This window comes from Eucalyptus grandis, chromosome 2, assembly GCF_016545825.1.
Source record: "Eucalyptus grandis isolate ANBG69807.140 chromosome 2, ASM1654582v1, whole genome shotgun sequence".
Taxonomy (NCBI): Eukaryota; Viridiplantae; Streptophyta; class Magnoliopsida; order Myrtales; family Myrtaceae; genus Eucalyptus; species Eucalyptus grandis.
This window is the reverse complement of record NC_052613.1, coordinates 44,209,731-44,229,697: the sequence shown is the minus strand read 5'-3', so window position 1 is coordinate 44,229,697 and position 19,967 is coordinate 44,209,731. Positions and strand designations below refer to the sequence as shown.

Genomic DNA, 19,967 nt, shown 5'->3' with positions numbered 1-19,967 from the left:
CCATATCTAACTTGAATCAAATCCAGTTATGCCAATTTAGTCCTAAACATTTCGATAATTTGTTAATTTAGTCTTAAACCTTCTAACAATTTGTCATGTCATTTATCATTCTAATCAATTTTGGTCGGAAATCGCTGATGCACTAATCTAGTTTATTTTCTTTTTTTCCTTCTCTAGCCTCAAGCAAGGATGCTCTCACCAAATCAGTGGATAATTTATTCTTAAATCTTTCGGTTGTGTTAATTTAGTTTTAAAGTTTTAATGATTTTAATATAATGATTTCGACTAATTTTGGCTGAAAAATGCTGATGTGGACATCGGTTGGCCTACATGGCACTACTGGTGCTCCCACTGACAATTTTCATTTTATTATTTATTATGCTTTGTTCTATTTTTTATTTTCTTTTTTCTATTCTTTTTTATTATTTTTTACTGTTAACGGTCGAGGGGGCCCACTAGCTACTTGCCGAGACCCTCACTAGTTTTTAATAGTAAAAAAAAAAAAATTGTCATTACCAACGTCGGCCACGCCACGTAGGACAATGGACATTCACATAAGCAACTTTCATTTAAAATTGGTCTAAATGATTACATTGACAAATCGTTAAAATGTTCAAGATTAAATTATCGTAATTGAAAAGTTTTAGACTAAATTGGCTGCCAAAGTTGAAGATTTATTTATGGGTGGAGTCACACCCAATATACATGGACTAGATGTTGGAATTTGAATGCAATGGTGGAGATGGAATAGTTTGAAAGGTTTGGTGATGCCATAGTAAAATATAGACTATTCATTGGGTCATGAATGATATATGACTCAAGAAAAAATTGAAGTAGTTCCTTTATTATCTTGCCATTGTTTATATATCATGTAGCTTTTAACTATATTACAACAATATCGTCACCCCCATAGCAAGAACAGGAATTTAGCACAACTCAACTATAATCTCTAAGCATGACAGACAAAGTGGGTGAAGATCATGAAGAGGCAATTTTGTCCCCCATACCAAACCAAAGGAAGCGAGAGACGCTAATGTAAACTACAAACTAACTTTATTGACCCAAAACAGAACCCGGAAGAAGCGAAAAGAGAGGATGAGTTCATGCCCTAAAGAGTTTAGCTATGCTGAAAGCAGCGGCAGATGCAACCGCGCCGATTAGAGCGGTTTGGAAAGCACTCTTGAAGGGTTGATTCCCGGTGAAGTAGCCCTTGATGAACCCAAAGACGAGCAAGGCGAGTATGGTCACTACAACCGACGCGATCAGGGCATGTTGCGCAATCGGTAGGATCACGTACGGCGACAACGGCACCATCCCGCCCACGGCATATGAAAGCGCTATCGTGATCGCACTCCACAGGGCTCTCAGCGGGTCCGGCTCCTCAAGCCCAAGCTCGAACCTGAATCAAGTTCACGACGTGTTGCCTCGTGATGTTAATTAGGATATCCAGGACGAGGTTTATAAATTCTTTAGATGAACTGACAAAATGAGATTACTTCATCATGAAATCTAGCCATTTTGGGGATTCCTCCTCAAAGCATTCACTACGGGCTCGTACTCATGTGGCTCCACGCCGTACTGCGAGAGGATCTCTGCGATCTCAGCGGCCTCTGCAATTTGATGTTCGGAAGATTAGCTCAATCTATCATTCCTTTACCCAAAGAACTTACAGTAGAATCAAAGCAATAAAGATGAAAGCCGTGGGGGAGAGAGAAGGACCTATGTCAGGGACATTGACGATCTCTTCTTGCTCTCTCTTGAGCTCCCTCGCATAATGATCAGCTTCGCTCTTTGCCGCTAGATACCTGCGTGGGATATAATTATTTTCAGAGCTAGAATTAGTTGATGCAAGTGATGATATTTTTAAAAAAAGAAATCTACATGGGTCATCCGCCAACTCATAAATTAAACACTTTGGTTTTATGTGAGCTAAATTTATCACCGCCATCTTGAAATTTATTTTAACACGAGTGTCAAGTGATATTCCGAATCAATTTTTTATGTACTAATTACTACATATCTTAATATTTCTTCCCGACGATATTCAAATATTAGCAAAGCAGAATGAAGGTTAAGGATTGGAAACTCTCTCTCCAGCGATGTCTTCACAAAGAAAGCCCACTATGAACGAACTCCTGAAATTGCGCCATAATGAACATATTTAGTATAATCATAATTACCCTCCAAGTCCCATAGAAATAGCGCCGGCCACAACTTCGGCAATCCCGGCGATGAGGATGATGCGTGACTTCACTTGAGCCCCGGACAAGCCGGCAGCGAGTGCGAAAGGGACGGTGAGGCCGTCGGAGACGCCAATGATGATGTCCCGGACAACCTCGCTGGACATGAAGTGCTTCTCCTCATGGTCTCCCAGAAGCAGCCTCTGCTTCTCTAGGTCTACACGCCCACTTTCCGCCATTGACGGACCACTATAAAGCTATATTAATATAGAAAAAGAATAGAGAGAATGTAGACTTCAGAGAGAAAGCTGAACTCTTTTTGGGCAATGGGATGAAGCTGCTGATGGTTTTGGGGCCGTATTTATAGGAAAAGAACGTGGTTTTATGAAGAAAATGACAAAATAGACAGAGTCACGCCTTTTGATAAATTTATACATATAAACCCTTCAATCATCGAAGACGCATAATGCGAAAAGTACAGACAATTGATGATGAGCAACTAGTTAGCGTTGGCACCACCAAGCGTGGCAGCCCAGTGCTAAAAGGAATCGCAATGTCTTCGTGAGGTGACACGTTCAAATCATGCCCTAAGAAGATCTTTTGCCAAATTGTGTGTTGAGTATTTGCTGCCTCGTGAACAGAGAGAGTTCCTGACCTTTTGACACTTTGATGAGGTTGCAATGGTGAGATTCACGTAACTGCAATGGAATGAATGACCATAACCCAAATATTCGTAGTGAGTATGAAATTCTTATAATAATGCTCAAAGGAAATAATTGTACTAATCGTGTCGTTTTACTTTATTTACTAATAATAAAAAGACTACTTAGCATTAGTTGACAGAAGGATGGAGAGTTTTCGAGGTTTTTCGTTACATGGCCTAAAGCGAAAAGAAAGTTTAGTTGTATGTTTTGGAATATCTTCCCCAAGTCCTTTTGACCTATGAAAGTAGTTGTGCAAATGCTAATTGTTTGATGAAGAAATTTGGAAGCTCGTTCGGGAAATGCAATGCATTTCCAATGTTCTTTAAAGGTCTATTTCTCAAGGCTACTAGAGATCAGCATTGGACATTTCAGTATTTTCAGAATGCTAGAGCCCAAAATTGTGGAAAAATTTTAATTGAATTTTGCCCTCACCAACTTTTTGTATGCCTTTTTTACCTCTGAATATTGACATCGTTCATCACTCTCCCACTGTTCATCATCTGTCCCTTTGAACCAAAGGGCACTACCCTCTAAATTCCAGTCATCGAGGGATGACTGCTAAGGACGGTCGCCGAGAGTGTCTTTAAGGTTCAGCAGTCGACAATCGCAAGTTGATCAGCTCAAATTTGGAGGGTCGATGCGAGATCTGAAGAATCAAGGTCGCTGAGGCTTGCCAGATCTAGAAGGTCAAGGCAAGATGTGGAAAATTGAGGACCGTCAAGGGTCGTCGACAATAGCCGAGGCTCGCTGACGGTCGCCAAGAGTTTGTGTCTCAAGTGTTGCGCTTCGGCTTGCCGTTGTTCCCAAATCCTACCTGTTGCTGTTCTTGGATTTGGCACCTCAGCTTGCCCATCGCATGAGGCGGCGCGACTCTAGGGTCGCCTCGCCTAGAGTTGCGTGGGGGCAAGGGCGATACCTATTGCTTTTGTCCATTGTTGCTTTGTCTTCTTTGTCTGCTTCGCCTCTAGTCCTGATATGGCTTGCTTGAGATCATGTGACATTGGTGAGGGCGGCAGCTACTGCTTTGTCAGAGCTAAGGCACACTGTTCGTGCCTTAGTGTCTTTCGCCTTAGTGGGCTGAGAGTTTGCAATTTTTGTTTGTTTTGATTTTCTTTTTTTTACTAAATTCCTTTGTGCAAATTGGGTTTACCAAACATGATTTGCATTTTATAAACTCCCTTTAGGCTAAAGCCCTTTGTATTTATACAAAGATTTTGAGCAAATGCTCTTCTAAACGCTCCAAAAGATCCACTCATAGCTCATCAAATAAGTCCACCATTATTTTACTTTTTTAATAAAAAGGTACATCGAGATAAGTAATCATCATTATGAGTTTGTGTTCGACCAAGGCTATTAAAAGGAGTTAATCTTCTCAAATGACCTTTAGATTTGAACACGCGTACAAGCTAAAGCTAAAGCAATTAGTGACTATTATATAAGCAAATTTATAATCAGTACGTGAAAATTGAATTTTATTGATTAAGCATGGAATACGTATTTATTGAAATTAGTGGTAGGTATGATTTACCTTTCCTTGATATTCCTTTACAGCATGCGTTATCAGCTTTAATGGGCATTGAATTTCTAAAAAAAATTAATTAACCATAAAAAAGCCCAAATTAACAATTTTGAATGTGAACGGGTTTGTCCGGTCGCACATTAAGAAAGTTTTCTGTGGGGATTCCATGATGAAGAAAAACGAGTAGGGTAGGTGCGAGCTCGATGGCGATGAGTGCACATTGTCTTCTTCCACATTCGGCCGCCGTGGATTGGCGATTCTCTTCTTTTTGAAAAAGCTATCTTCACTCACTTTGGCCGTTGGCTCAATTTCGTCGTTTCCTACGACTTGTCTCCCGGGGAAAGCTTTAGTGGGCGTGTGTCTGACACACACACCTTCCCATCCAAAGGTATTTTGTTGTGCTAAGTAGGTATGGTCGATTTTAGGTAAGTCCGTTCCCATCCTCAAATTTGAAATCAGATTGGGTAGGATCAATTTTCAGTTTGTAAAACCGAGGACCAACCCAACCGGTCCGATTCTGGAGTCTATCTCGACTTTTTCTTCTTCTAGTTCCTATGAGTGAGAAGTTTCCAACATTAAAAGAAAAAAATAATAATTCACTAATTTGTCAAAGGCTAGTTGCTGGGAAAATTGTCCAAAAAGTTATAAACCTATTGCGGTTTTGTCAATTCAGTTCTAAACCTTTTAACTTTGGCTGAAAAATGCTAACGTGGACGTCGGCGGTGCCACATGGATGCCGCCACTAATGTGAACAATTTTTAATAATATTTTACTAATTTTTAATATTTTCTGAATGTTTTATTTTTATTTTCTGTTTTTCCTTTTTTTTTTGGCCTTTTCCGGTGGCCGGCCACCGGAAAAGGCCAAGGAAAAAGCCAAAAGAAAAAAAGAAAAAAAGAAGAAGGAAAAAACAGAAAATAAAAATTCAAAAAAATCAAAAAATATAAAAATATATATTATTAAAAATTATCCATGTTAAGATCGGCGACTCCTACGTGGCATCTGCCGCTGTCCACGCGCATTTTTCGACCAAAATTGACCGGATGAACTGAATCGGCAAGAAATGAAAAGGTTTAGATTCAATTGATAAAATTAAAAAGTTTAGATGAATTAAGAAACCGCAATAAGTTTAAAACTTTTTGGATAATTTTCCCACTAGTTGTTAGCCATCAACCACAAGTAATGGCTAACGAGGGCTAGCCTCGCTTGGAGAGGATTGCCCTTACCCGATTTGGCAAGGTTTGCCCTCGCCCCTACCCAGGCAAGCGAGGCCGATCATCACTAACCACCGATGAAAAGAAAAGGAAAAAAAAAAAAAAAGGAAAAAAATCAGATTTTTTTTTTTTTTAAATTCAAAAACTGTCCACGCTAATGCCGATCTTACCATGTAAGCCAATTAGCGCTCATATCTATGAATTCCAATCAAATTTAGCTAGAATGACTAAATTCATAAATAATCAAAAAATTTAAAACTAAATTGATATGTTTAAAAAGTTCATGATTGGATAAGTAAACGTGGGCTTAAGGGTTTTGAGGACAACTATCCCGAATGTGAACGGCATCTTCACCACTTGCCTTGTCCTGCCAAAGTATGGAGATAACATAATGTTATATTTCCCTTTCAGGTTGAAAAAGATCTGCAAAGCTTAGGGTTTTAGCATTGCTTTCGTCGGCTCCCCTAGGTCGGATTCGCAATGATCGGTTTCACGTGTCACTTTCGGGCGTGTGTCAAACACAGGCCCTCATCCACAATAAAATAAAATAAAAATTGCTATTTTTCCATGATGCTAACGCCATTTTGTAGGTCCAAATTCAATGTATCAAGTTGCATATGCAAGCCACCTTTAGGCTTTTTAGGTAGGTCCACAATATACATTTACCAGCCTGGTCAAGCGGATAAGATTCCGATCGAAGTCTCGGATGATTCATTCGGATATAAAAACATTCCTCTTCAAATGTTAAGTCGTTTACGAAGTCCATAACATATATCAAGCATTGCATGAATCCAACAAGATGTAGATTTAAAATCTGAAAATTTCATCTAAATACAAAAAATTTTGCATCAAATGATAGAAATATGACCGATTTCACATGTTCTTTCTAATCTCTTCGTTTGAATGATTTCGATATAGTCTTTCTTTTTCTTTTTTTCATGTATAATTTTACGCATCCAAAGTAAAAAGGAGAAAGCATTGAAAATTAGTCTAAATCAAATGGGTTCACAAACGTGTATTGATCCGAGGAAAAGTCCTTGATTGGGCTCGCAAAGTCGATGATATGCATAAAAATACAAAGTGAATTGAAATTAGCATCGTTTTGTATTCTCATTTCGTGAAATCGAGATTAAATTTTATTCAGCTTCTAAAATGTCATGTCATATTAATAATTTGTAAAGTGAGATTTCTGATAAGTAAGTGAAATGAAGAAATTACAAAAATTTACAAATAAAGAATCCAAAAAATACAGAACGTATTCAAAGGATCAATCAGAGCCAAATTATATTGATTCTATCGTATCATATTGTATCATATGGAATCAGTCACGTGAATCCATCGGTGCTTAAAGTCTAGGGACTTTCGCACGAGGCAAGGCCGCGGGGGAAATTATGAACTGGAAAACCTGTCTGTACTTTTGTCTTTTTGGGACCTTTGGTCCGAATAAGTACTCCATGAGATAATCCTTTTGCTTATAAATTAATGATTGGGTCCATTTCATCCGACCATAATGATTGACCCATGTGTCGGCCACACGCACCCGCATTGATTAAAGAGAGACGTACAGCGAAAAAAGAGACTGCTATTTGCTGGGAAACTCGTAAAGTATTGGACCGCATGCGGCGTGCGATTCGTCCTTTTCCAGACCAGATGCCCCCTTCACTGGAAAGCTACAGGAATCGAGCATGCCTGATCCCCTTTTCTTGTTTCTTAGTCGCTCCGCGTGAATTTAAAACAACATTTTTTTCTTCATTATTGTACATTTATGTTTTCCCTCAAGAATTCGGGAGTTTTGAATTTTTATTTAACGTGAAAATGCCTAAAATAATTCAAGCACAAGACATATTTATTTCAGGTAATGACGTTCTTATTCAGGTTATGTGCATCGAGAGAACATTGCATAGGCATATCATTGACAATTACCTTCCGAATTTTAAAGAGCGAATATGAATTTCACGGATAGTCATCTTTACAAATTGAAGGTAAAAGAAGAAGATCTCTCTCTTCCCACGCTTGGTTGGAACTGAAATTTCTTCTTTGATTTTGTCCCATCAAGTTAAATAACTGGGATAGCAGTCCCTCCATATCTAGATAGCCCCTTTTGGTGGTTCCTGCCTTTCTGATAATGTATATGCCTACAGCAAATCTGAGAAAGTGCCATTTTCTTTAATGTTACACAGAGCGTCTTCTCTTCAAGTTCAAGTGAGAATCGCATCAATGAAAGAAGTGGGTATACAGGCAAATAGGGGAGTGGGAAACTCACCCATTTATTTCCACGTCAATCCATCCTCACATTCACGATTGCTCTGGCATCTTACCTCGGAAACGAATGTTGCGGAGCAGACAGATCACATCAAACCAACTCTGAACAGTATTACTTAAAAAATCGAGCACTTCAAAGGCATCCATAGCCCCTAAGTTTATCTGTATTATCGAGGGAAGAAATAACAACAACAAAAAAAAAAATCGCCGTACCCCATGGCAATGGATATGCGTCCAGGAAGTTCATTCATCAACTTGTGGCCTAATTATGCACGTTCGGACGAATGTAGAATTATTCTTTCTCATCTCCACCCACGGATAAGACAATTACTGAAGTCTGTACATGACGTGATTTGGTGTCCCATCTGGTGGCTACAGCTGTCATCATGCATTTCAAGACATTTCACATCCAATCCAATCTATGCAATTTTCGTTTCACTGAGGAGATATTCACATAGAAGAACCAAAAACTTTTACATAAAGGTGTCACAGAAGGTGATGAGGCTACTGAAACTAAACAGTAAACACCGTGAAGATTGGGTGAAAGATATACCAATGCCTCCTATAGCTCAAATACACTGTGACCCCTTCATCTGGGAAAAGTACAATAATGTGTCCTCAGGGTCACAGTCCAAACGAATTCAACATGACCTGTTCAGGATAAGAATCCCAACCCCTAAAAGCATAACGGCCAAAATTTTATAGCACAATAAGATGGGAACAAAGCAAGTTACAATGATCAGCTTTTTCCATGCCACAGTGAAGTGAGAGTGATGTACAGAGAAGGGGCACCTGTGCCTTGCATCTGCTCTCCAAGTAAATGGTAGAAACAAGGGATATTTATAATTTCGCACATCATTCTGCTAAAATTGCTCCAAATGTGCAGACCGAAGTTCTTAATCCAAGGAGAAGGCTCCATTGCAGTACCTGGTTTATATACAAACAGATGGCTAAGGACACATATTTTTAAGTTAACTTTCTTCAGTCATCTGAAAAATTGTCAAAAGAGCCAAGATAAAGAGTAAACTCAGATGGGAACAAGTAAAATTCCGTTATAATCAGGAAACCAACAAATGAGATGTCATGAGAAGTTCCTACTTTTTGAGAACATCAATGGAAAAAATGCCCATACAAGAAGTTCAGTTGCATTAGGAGATTTAATTCCGACCAAAAAAAGAAATTAGGAGATTTAATCCAAGTTTTCAGAAATAGTTGGAGAACACCTAAAAGAGAATGAGATTAGCAAAAACTAGACGAAAAGGGAAGAGTTTCCCCTTTTTGGCTTATGTAAAAAAGCTATATTATTCTCATTAGAACTCCTCTGACAATTTTCAAGAAACCAATCTCGGGATTATATGTCCACCAACATGAAGGCAAAGCACAATTTCAAAGAAAACATAGGAGACTACCTGTTGCTGAACTTCTGAACAGCATCAGAGGCATAAAGAAGGGTCTCATTGGCATTTTCAAGAACCATGTACAGTTCTTTTCCCCTTGTAACTTGAGAGATAACCCATGCATTGTTTCTAGCCCTAGTGCATATTTCGAGATCTTTCTCATGACCGTCATTATCCCATTTTGCCCTGCTTTTTCAATGTCAACCTCTTCTCTGAGCTTACTCAAAGCAAGCAATGAATCCTGCAAATCTCAAACAATTCTAGCTTTGTGAATTGCAATTCAATTCTGAAGCATGCAACACATACATGTAAGAGGGCCAGAATTCCAGCTTGCAAAATTGCCACTGGGAAAAAAAGGAACTTAACTTCATAATCCCCCATCCTCCTCTAAAAAATTTAACAAAAAAGGGGAAAAAAGAAAAGGCATATTCCTGCTGCTAAATGGGCACATGCAACATAAAAGTAGATATGATAATAGTTAAGTAGCTACTTCCCTCCCAAAAAGATAAAAAGGAAAAACAAAAAGCTATTCATGCTAGCTAAATGGGCATGCCATATAACGCAGATGCGCTAATGGTTAAGGAGCTAATAGGACCTTCATGACTTAGCTAATTGAATTGCAATCCCACTAGGACGATTTTCTTACTTAGAATAGATTATTTTGCAGACTACCTTATCGTCACCAAAGCTCACACCAAGAACATAAATAGCGTAAGATCCAAAAGGAACTTAAAATTGTATTAGATCTGGTACCGTGGCAGAGGGTCCATAAATTGCTTACATAAAAAAAAAATTATTTAGTTCTTATGATGATCATAAGTAGTCCCATGACAAATTGGCTGTAAGAGAACACGTCAAGAATTAACTAACTGAACTGCAATCTCTTGATGGTGCAGACTCCAGTCTTTGTTCACCAAAGTTACATACGCAAATTGCTTATGATCCAAAGGAAGTTTAAAGTTGGATTAAATATGGTACTGTGGAAGAGACATCGTGATATGGTTACTTAGAACAAGAACATGGACCTTGCATCATTATATATAGCTCACCAAGCACTCTGTATACTGATGATCTATTGATGCAACTACCTGAGTCATGCCCTTTATAGGGAACTAGGGCTCCAGATGATAGTCTAAGTAGTCCAGGAAGAGATTATATTTGTTATCAGCAAGGCAAGCCTCTAAAAGGTAAAGTTATCTTCAACAAATTGACCATACATAAAAATAAACAGTTACAGCAATTGACCTTTGTCAATGTAGCAACTTTGCCTGGCGGTGAAGCCCTGGATAAGTTTCTGTCACCATCTACAAGCAAATAACGGTAACCACTGACATGGTACGCATTCTCACCACCCCATCCTTTTGAGAGCTTTTCTTCAACTTTCAACATCTTCAATGACGCCTGACAATTCCGGAAAAAAATTTAATTTAGTATACAGATGGTGAGTAGGAAGTCAAATATGGTACATAGATGAAAGTAAGAAGCTTTCTTAAGCCTTTGATAGGCGGACTAGCAGCATTAAGGAAAATCACTAAATGTAAATGCTTTAGATTCTCATCGATCCTTTTCTGGTGGCCTCTCCTTCTCAGTGAAGAAACTGGAGAATAATCATACAAAGAAGTCATCCACGAATCAACTGACATATCAGAGTCAGCACCAATAAGAAAGGCATGAATTCTCTAATTCCCAAAGGAATGGTCTTTGAGACCAACATGAAGATTCAAGATGATTTTTGTCATTTTCAGCATTTTCCTCACTCTATTAAAATTTACCTAGAGCTCAGAATTCTAGAATATGACGGAATGCAATTGCAAACACAACCTACAGCACCCATGGAAAGTAACATCAATAAAAGATACATATCAAATTATGCTCCAGTGCTCAATAAATTGAAAGAGCAAAAAGTCCTGACGCTGAGAATTCTCTAAGGAGTAAAAGACAGATAATTCAAGTACTTTTCCTGCAACTTATATCTAATCCTTGCTGAAAGATTCCAAATCAGCCACCACAAGTTCAAAAAAGTCAAATCACATTCAATAATAACACAAAGGGCATTTAAGTAAGGTGACCATGCCATTTGCAGAGAATGATTCGTGAAGAAAGTACAAAACCAAATAAGTCGGTAAGAACATCATGGTTTCTTTACAATGTCCAGCTTTGTCTATCATGGAAGAATATGAATATGATGGTGTATGGGAAGGCATACACAAGTGCAACGGGATCACACAGTCCAATGCAGCATGTCAGTGTATACAATCATTATACCTCTTGATAACAACATTAACTCAACACAAACTAGGAGGACTTATGGGGCTCTGAACTTCAAAGTTTCAATAGCAGAAAGTCAGAATCACAGATATGTTAGATGCTTAGTTTACAAAGCATGAACAGAAAGGACTCAGTAGTACTAGAATTCGATACTCATAATTTAAACACCTAAATATAGAGTGGCGCCTACACAAGAATGATGGGCAATTGACAATAATTAATTAGTACATAAGACAGCGCTAGAAAGTGTCCATCCATGAACAAGGATGAGCCACCGAAATATGAAAAAGTGAAATAATGTTAATGTCAGTAATTACCACTAATTTGATAGATTAGCTATGCCATCCTAAAAAGCTTATCAAAATACAAGTTAACCTTAAAATGCTACCTACCCATTATTTATATAAAAGATATAAAAGTATAGGGTATAAGAACAACAGCTAAAACAGACATCAGTGGAGGACTAACATGTTCAAGAACTAGCTGCTTCACTGCCAAAATGCCTTGTTCCCCATTAATAACAGAGGACACAGGAATCAGAAGGATAAAGGTAAAGGCTCTTGTGTTGATAAGCACAGAGACATTTTCTCTTCAGTCTGCTGGAGCCAAATTGATGGGGTGACAGAAACTAAGCTCGCAGGCTCAGCTTGCCAGATATCTGTGATAAGAAAACCATCCCTTCCTTTGGACCACCTGTCATGCTGCAGAGGTCTCACGGCATGACTGTGATCATCACCTGCGGAGGTACCACGTGAACCATGGAAAGGTTCTGGAAAGAGAAAGTTGCGCTTCCCATAGTAGGCCCTGTCACGGCAGTGGATGCAGCACTTCCCTTACGTAGATAGGACCAGGAACTTAACCCCGCAGAGAGAGCACGAGGGGTCAATCTTAGAACAGCATATGTAAATAGATTGATGGTGTCATCCTGAGAAAAAGGAGAATGATGAGAGATAGGTTAAGATAGAAATTTACTGTAAACCATCTCACAAATTTAAGACAAAAAAAGCTGCAAAAAATATATATATATGGATTATGGAAAAACAGAAAATTGACATGAACTTTACAACTAAAACATACTGGAGAAAGTGTCGTAGAAACTAGAAGGTCCTGAAACAAGAGCAACGAGTGGCTTGACTGGCTTCCAGTGCACGATTCTACAACCCTGACAAGTGACTGACAAAACAGTAGTATAATTATTTGATAGAATCCACCATCGGAAATGTATGCATAGCAAAATTGCAAAAATAACCAAGCATTACAGGAGCTGCCCAATTTTCAGTGCATTGAGAAGGCCCTATAATTCCCAACAGTGCATCATGATTGGAAATGAGAAAGTATTGGCACACCATATCAATAAGAATCATGTCAAACTGGCATCTACATTCCCCCAGAGAACCATGCAATGAGAAAATCATACAAAACCTACCTGAACTTCTATTGCAGCCTCACGTCCTACAGTTAGCATCTGCCAGTCGCACGCTCCCTTCAAAGAATCACGGAATGATGGTAATTGGAGTTTCTTCGAAGAGAGAAAATCTGCCTCAAAGAGAAAATTTTACGTGTGAGGTGCCAGAAACAGCAGCTTCAGCACAAGTGGAGTAGCAGAAATCAAAGGTGACCATTTGATAGAGCAAACTTCGCATTACCCCAGCAGCAGTAATCCAATGGAGACCGCTTTTTCAAATGCTGACAATTAGTGACTTACGATGAAATACTTTGAACTAATTATAGATAAAACGATGCCAAGAAAGAATTGCACATTAAATTAAGAATGTTAGTACAGTCAAAATACTTTCACAAGAACTCACCACTAAGATAATCCATGATGAATATGTACAACTGAGATCTGACCGATCCTGCAGCTGGTTCCTTCTCAAGCAATGATCTTATAGACCCGTGGAACATCAAGAAAAGAGAGTGGACTTCCTTTAGGACCTTTCTCAATCCTTCAACTCTCCAAATCGCTTCCGCTTCCTTGTTTTTCTCAACAATCTTACGAAATACGAAGAAAAGTATATAATTAAAGGGAAAAGAAAGAAGACATCGAAGCTTTCAAATACTGGAGCATAAGAGATTGAACAGAGAACGCACCACGACCATCCAAATATCTGGTTCCGCCTCGAAGAACACATGAGAGTGCCTCTCCGCTTCGATGACCTCGCATGCAGCCTCTGGAGAGAAAATCCTTGACCCCACCAAGAACAAACACAAGACAAGCTCACTCCACTAAACCGACAGATCCAAGAAACAGACGAAATGAACGAACTTTCAACGACCAGAAAAGCACTCAGCAACTGAAATGACAAAGTCGGCGCTCGTATACTTCTAACGTCGGCTTATGCCAGAATTCAAAGGATCCGTCGCCAACCTGGTGAAGGTAATGAGGCCTCGCTGAGGCCAATGACGGAGAGCTGAGTGGAGAAGGGCAGATCGGCGGGTAAAAGAACAGGATCTTGTCCAGCTCCTGCCCTCGTTTGCCCTCTCCGCAGGTCGAAGATGCACAGCTGCATGCCCTCGCTGTTGCTCGCGACCGACGACAAGCCCATTACCGCGTCGAATTCAAACCCTAGACACGATTATCCCCGATCATCGAACACGGAATTAGCCGGAGCAAACAAGAAAAACCGGAGAAACAAACAACGAACCCCGAGTCAAAAGAGTTCGAAATCGGACCGCGACGACGCACCGATCGATCGCGATCATCCCCCCAGGGAACGATCAGCGCGAGGTCGAACCCGCAGATTCCCTCGCACGAGCGGCGATTCGGCCTAGAAATCTCGTCTTCCGAGGCGGATTTCGACCTAGAAATCTCGTCTTCCGAGGCGACGGAGGGTGCGGAGCTCAGTGACCCCCCGAACAGCGCCGCGTCGTCGTCGTGGTTTCTTGCGGTTGAATGGCAGGTAGCGTTCGAGCCGAACAGCGGAATCGGCTAGTGTGGAATCGCGAGAGGAAAGAGAACGCGCGACAGCTTTGGCAACTTCGGGGGCGAGTCCTTATCGGCGAACGATTTTTTTTTTTTTTTTTGGCTTGGGGATGAAGATGAACGCGAGGATGGGACGAGAGTATCATCAGTTCAGATGGAACTCCAATTAACAGAAAAATAGCGGCGACAAGTTTAATGCAGAAAAAGGCGATTTTAAATTAGACTTTTTCCAATCTGCATCATGTGAATATCATTATTTCATTAAATGGATCCATTTGGTTTGCTGTAAAATAAATGATTTGAAATGCATTTTTCAAAATATGACTATTTATATTGTTTATAAAAATAAATGGATTTAAAAATATTTTTATATAAATTTATTTCGATAAATTATTACAAGCGATATAATTTAAAAGCTCATCAAACTAATGGATTAGGTCCGGTCATTAATGTTTCATCTAAATTAATCAATTTAACACGTTTTTGCTTATTTTTACGCAATACAAATCTAATAACTTATACTTGACCCAATTTCGATTCGACACATATCTCAATCGTTTCCAACCTAATCCAACCCATTTCCAACTCTATCCATATTGCAAAGTAAGTATGAGATCCAGTGAAAGCAAGAGATTAAAAGATAGAATTATAAATTATAAAAGTGAATTAGATCTAAGTAAATTGTAAATCAATTTATGACCCATTTACTCAATATAATTAATCTATTAATAACTCATGTAATATCCATATGGATTAAGAAATTGGTTTATGACCATTTTAACGGGTCTAGATACAAGTGGTTGTTTTCAATTTTCTTTCTAAATCATTAATTTTTACAAAACAAACAAAGTCTAATTATAATTTTTTTCTCTCATTAGAATGTTTTGATGTTACAAAAACCTAAAAATTCGCCTCATGTTTTATCCTATATTCTTTATTCACGATTGCATTGATATATTTTAATTTTTTTTTGATAACCGAGGATCCGCTGGATCCGCCTTTCACTTATGCTAATTGGTATAAACCATACTGCATACAACGCACGTGCGCACCTTAGACCAAACATCAATACCTCAGGAAAGTTAGCACGTAACTCCACTACCATAATCCTCGGCTAAGACGTGTTAGAAGAATGACTGAAGATTTCAATTTTGGGACCTCGTAGTAAAGTGCTCAAAGCCCAACTAACTCAACTACCCATCGGTGGGTGATGTATTTTTAATTTGGTACCGTAAAAAAAAAAGATATAGAAAAGCTTTAGCATGATTGCCAATTTCTCGATTGATCATGTGAAATGTCAAAGCATCAAGTAAAATTGATTTTACCTCTTGATAGATTATGTGTTTATTCTTTAGCTAAAGCTAGATTATATGTTTTGAATGAATTTATTGGATTCTTGAGGCTAAAGGGTCGAATCCCGAATTATTCCCTCCTTCTTTCTTTTCTTTTTATTTAGCCCTTTAAAGGCTCAAGTCTAAGAGGCAACAAGAAATTAACATGTTTTGATTCGGTTCATTGATTTGATGAATTGAATCAAGTCAATATCAAATATGATCAAAACTTTCGACCATTCCATTAAAGTCAACTAATTAAACCGATTAGTCCCAATCTAATTTTAAATAACAATTAGAGTTGTCGCTCACCCTCTTCCATCACCATTGTGGCTCTTGTGCCGCCTAGTGTTCCGACGAAAAGGCGAGGCCGACCATCTCACATGCAAATCTTTTGCCCTTCACGTTGGCGGAAATTGCAGCACTGCCACCGTGAGCATTCTGACTGACAAAAGAGACTTTTTCGCCACTTCAAAAACTCGATAACTGCCCGGTAAACGTAAAATATATACATATATATATATATAGACCAAAAACTAACCTATTTTTCCAAAAAAGGAAGGGAAACCAGCCCATAAATACTCTCGGTTCCTGAACAATTCTCATTATCTGTGTGGGGCCCATGGCCGAGCCAGTGGGCCGCGCGATGATCATGGATCACATCAACGGCTATGACCGATCCGCAGTTCAGTAGCAGGAGATGATGCGGAGCGATACACTACACGTGTCCCTTCACGACGTGGTTAAACCCACGCACTCCTCCCATTCTCCTTCTTCTTCTTCTTCTGCTCCTCCTCGCCACACTGCGATCACTTCACGAAATTCCTCCGTCATCAACTCACAACGGCACCGTCTCCAAGCTTCGAACTAGTTCGACGAAGTTCACCGGACGACGGTGGGAGCCGGAACCGGATAGGAACCGCCGGAAAATGATGCAGCCGCCGCCGCCGCCGCACTTGCGGACACACAGGATGCTCCGGTCGAAGCTTCCTCAGAGGAGGCGGTCTCAGTTCTCCCCTCTCCTTGCTTCTCGCGCAACTCCGCCGTCTCCGCTTCCGTCGATTCCAGCTACTTGACGGCGAGGTCTCCGTCGGGACGGCGGACGCGAAGAAGGAGAAGAAGAGCGCGCGAGCGCGAGCACTCGGAAGAGGCGATCCGATGCTGTCGGAGGCGGCGATTGCGAGTTTAGGAGAGCGACGAGGTCGTCGTGCAAGCGACGACGGGAGGAGGAGGAGGAGGACGAAGGCGGAGTTGCCGAAGCTGTTGCAGGAGGTCTCGGTGTCGGAGTCGTGTTCGGTTCGTCTTTCGAGGTTGATTCCAAAGAGGAGAGCTCCGAGTTGAAAGACACCGAACCTACCATGGTTTGAAGGAGTTCAGAGGAAATGCGGCTTCGGAGTCGATCGCGCGATCGGAGATCTCCTGCGTCCACCAGCATTCGCCGGCGAAGTCCAGTGAGCTCTCCAGCGGATTGTCGAGGAACAGAAATGCTGAAAATGAGGTCGTCTCTCTCCCGTCTTTGTTGACTCGTGCTCCAAGGCAACTAGCGGTTTCCGAATTTCCGAATTGGAGGACGAGACGCTTGAAGTCGAGTGCCATGAGAACAGAGCATCGTCGGAGATTTTCTCTGAAACAACAAAAGGTCACGTCACCGGTTGTTTACTCGCTTCAAAGTCGGAATCGACTGTCGATCAAAAGCCAGGCTCCATCAATTACGACACCGACCTCGCCTGCACAGAGCAAATCGCGTACGACGACATCTCGGACCACTCTTCCGATCTCGATTCATTCTCCGAGCTACAAAGGAGCTATTCGAGGAAAACTCGGACGAATACTCCTCCGAGTACATTCTGTCGATTTCCTCTGAATCTGGATTTGAGTTCTCCGAGAAATCAGATGAAGATTCGAATCCTTCCCCAACCTTCTCTTTTCTCCTCCAGTACAGGGAGCAATATTTGAGATCAAGTACCCGTGCAGACAACCACAAAGCTCGGAGTCTCAGTTCTGAAGTAAATGTAAAGCTCTACTGGGTACGAAGCTGTTATTGTACGTGCGTACGATTTTCGTTGTTTGAAATTTGAATTTGATTAACTTTTATGAACTCGAATTTTAGCATGGATGTGGCGACGAGGAGGATGCGGAGAGCTATCAGCTGTTGAGAAACAGAGAGGAGAGAAGTCTTCTTGCGGAACTACGTTGAGGAGTACGGTGAGCCCGTGCTCAAGGAAAGGACGCGCATGGTTCACTGGATTATTGAGGTGAGTCACACGAAGATAGGGTCCGAGTTTTCACCCTCATCTTTAATTAGATGCAAGATGTCGATGGCCAAGACATTGATCCGTTGAAATCCATTTATAATTTGCATAAATTGCTTGTAGAAACCACTTTTGCATGGCATATAGATAACTGCATACATTCCTCACTGTTAGATCCATGCCTGTACATAAGAGATTGCTTCAAGCTGGACAAAACGTCATGCCTCTATATATTTACATGGATCCTGTTTATATGGATCTTTCTTTCCTTCTGTGGTCCTTCCTTTGACCTCTTACAAGTTTGATATTCCATGTTAACAGCATTCTAGTGCGAGAGCTCCACAACGAGACTTTGTTTCTAGGGGTGAGCCTCTTCGACAGATTCCTTAGTAAAGGATACTTCAAACAGCGAAGGAACTTCCAAATTGCTGGAATAGCCTGTCTCACCCTAGCGACCAGAATTGAGGAGAATCAACCTTACAACTGGTAATCAGATTTTATCTCCTTCATTTTCCTTCATACAGAGGGATGCTAATCAATGCCCTCATTAGAAGGCAATAACTGCTTTGGACCTTTCGGTTAGCAAATGTGAAGATGCTTAGACCTCGAGCTTTACAAATCTTCTTTTTTACTTATGCTCCCAGCAATCATTTCACCATAATCTCAGACGACACCACATTTGAATGTTCATTGGATCAGTAATTTCAGTTACATGTGGTAGACCGTTAGGAAATACATCATGAACAACTTCAAAGGTTTGCCATCGCAAAGGAATTACCGATCACTCAACCTTCACTATGTCCGGGTCCGGGTTGCCAGTAGTGACTTACAATCACTCCACTGCATAATTCATTTATGGATGGTAAACACCCAATTGGTTCATGCTTAGTCCCTAACAGATGTAAATGGTACTGGTAATAACCAATTACTCAAACTTCCCTATGTCCGGGTCCAGGTTGCCAGTAGTGACTTAAAATCACTCCACTGCATGACTTATGGATGGTAGACACCCAGTTGGTTTATGCCAAGTCCCTAACAGATGTAAATGGTACTGGTATTTCAGCGTAAGACAAAAGAACTTCCGTGTGGGGAGAGACACCTACAGCAGATGCGAAGTGGTGGCAATGGAGTGGGTTGGTACAAGAGGTTCTCAACTTTCAGTGTACATTGCCTACCATACACAACTTCTTATGGTACAGTCCATATCTTGTCTGCGCAACCTCGATCGGCAGACTTATTTTCTTTTCTCTCATATTGTGTGTTTTCATGGGTTAAGACTTACTTTTCAGACTTAGCAAATTCTGACCACTTGACTAATCTGAGTAAAGAAAGTGATTCTGCTGAATATTACTGAAATATGCAGAAATGATTGCAGGTTCTACTCAAGAGCTGCAAGAGCTGATGCTAGGAGTGATTAAGAGGACCATAAACCTGGCAGCTTTAGCTCTGCTAGACCATGAGCAGCTGTCCTACTGGCCTTCCACAGTTGCAGCTGCGCCGTCATCCTAGCATCAGTGGAAGACGCATCCTGCAAGCGAGTCATGCAGGTAATTAAAGCCATCTAAAAGAAAAGCAGCTTCATAATGATGAACGTGACATGCTTAAGCACCAACGTTATTTGAAGAATTTAATATCTAAATATATTTCAAGGCAAACTGAGATTTTAAATATGACACAAGTTAGCCAAACATGATAAAATGAAACATCATCTGCTTTGGCGAGGAATCTCCGTGTCTTACTACATCATTTACAGTTCTCTTGTTTGTCAGAGAAAATTTAATGGCATTGCACTTTGAGTGACTGATCCGATATAGGAAATGCTTATTCATTTCTACCTTCTCAACATTCTCTTCTGATTTTACAGACTCATCCCCAGAACAGAAGATGATGATATAGTGAGATGCATGGAGGTATGTC

The 19,967-nt window shown here is 40.3% G+C and overlaps 1 protein-coding gene and 1 pseudogene across 1 annotated transcript; both read right to left on the bottom strand.

Moving 5' to 3' along the window:
* Positions 1-825: 825 nt before the first annotated feature.
* Positions 826-2,498, bottom strand: LOC104433052 (vacuolar iron transporter 1-like). The gene is given in 5 exon segments (XM_010045677.3): positions 826-1,399; positions 1,497-1,518; positions 1,521-1,610; positions 1,720-1,805; positions 2,181-2,498. Coding segments are annotated over 5 exon segments (735 nt in total). The 5' UTR covers positions 2,420-2,498; the 3' UTR covers positions 826-1,101.
* Positions 2,499-8,280: 5,782 nt separating this feature from the next.
* On the bottom strand, positions 8,281-14,104 carry LOC120290915 (annotated as a pseudogene).
* Between the last annotated feature and the right edge of the window lie 5,863 nt (positions 14,105-19,967).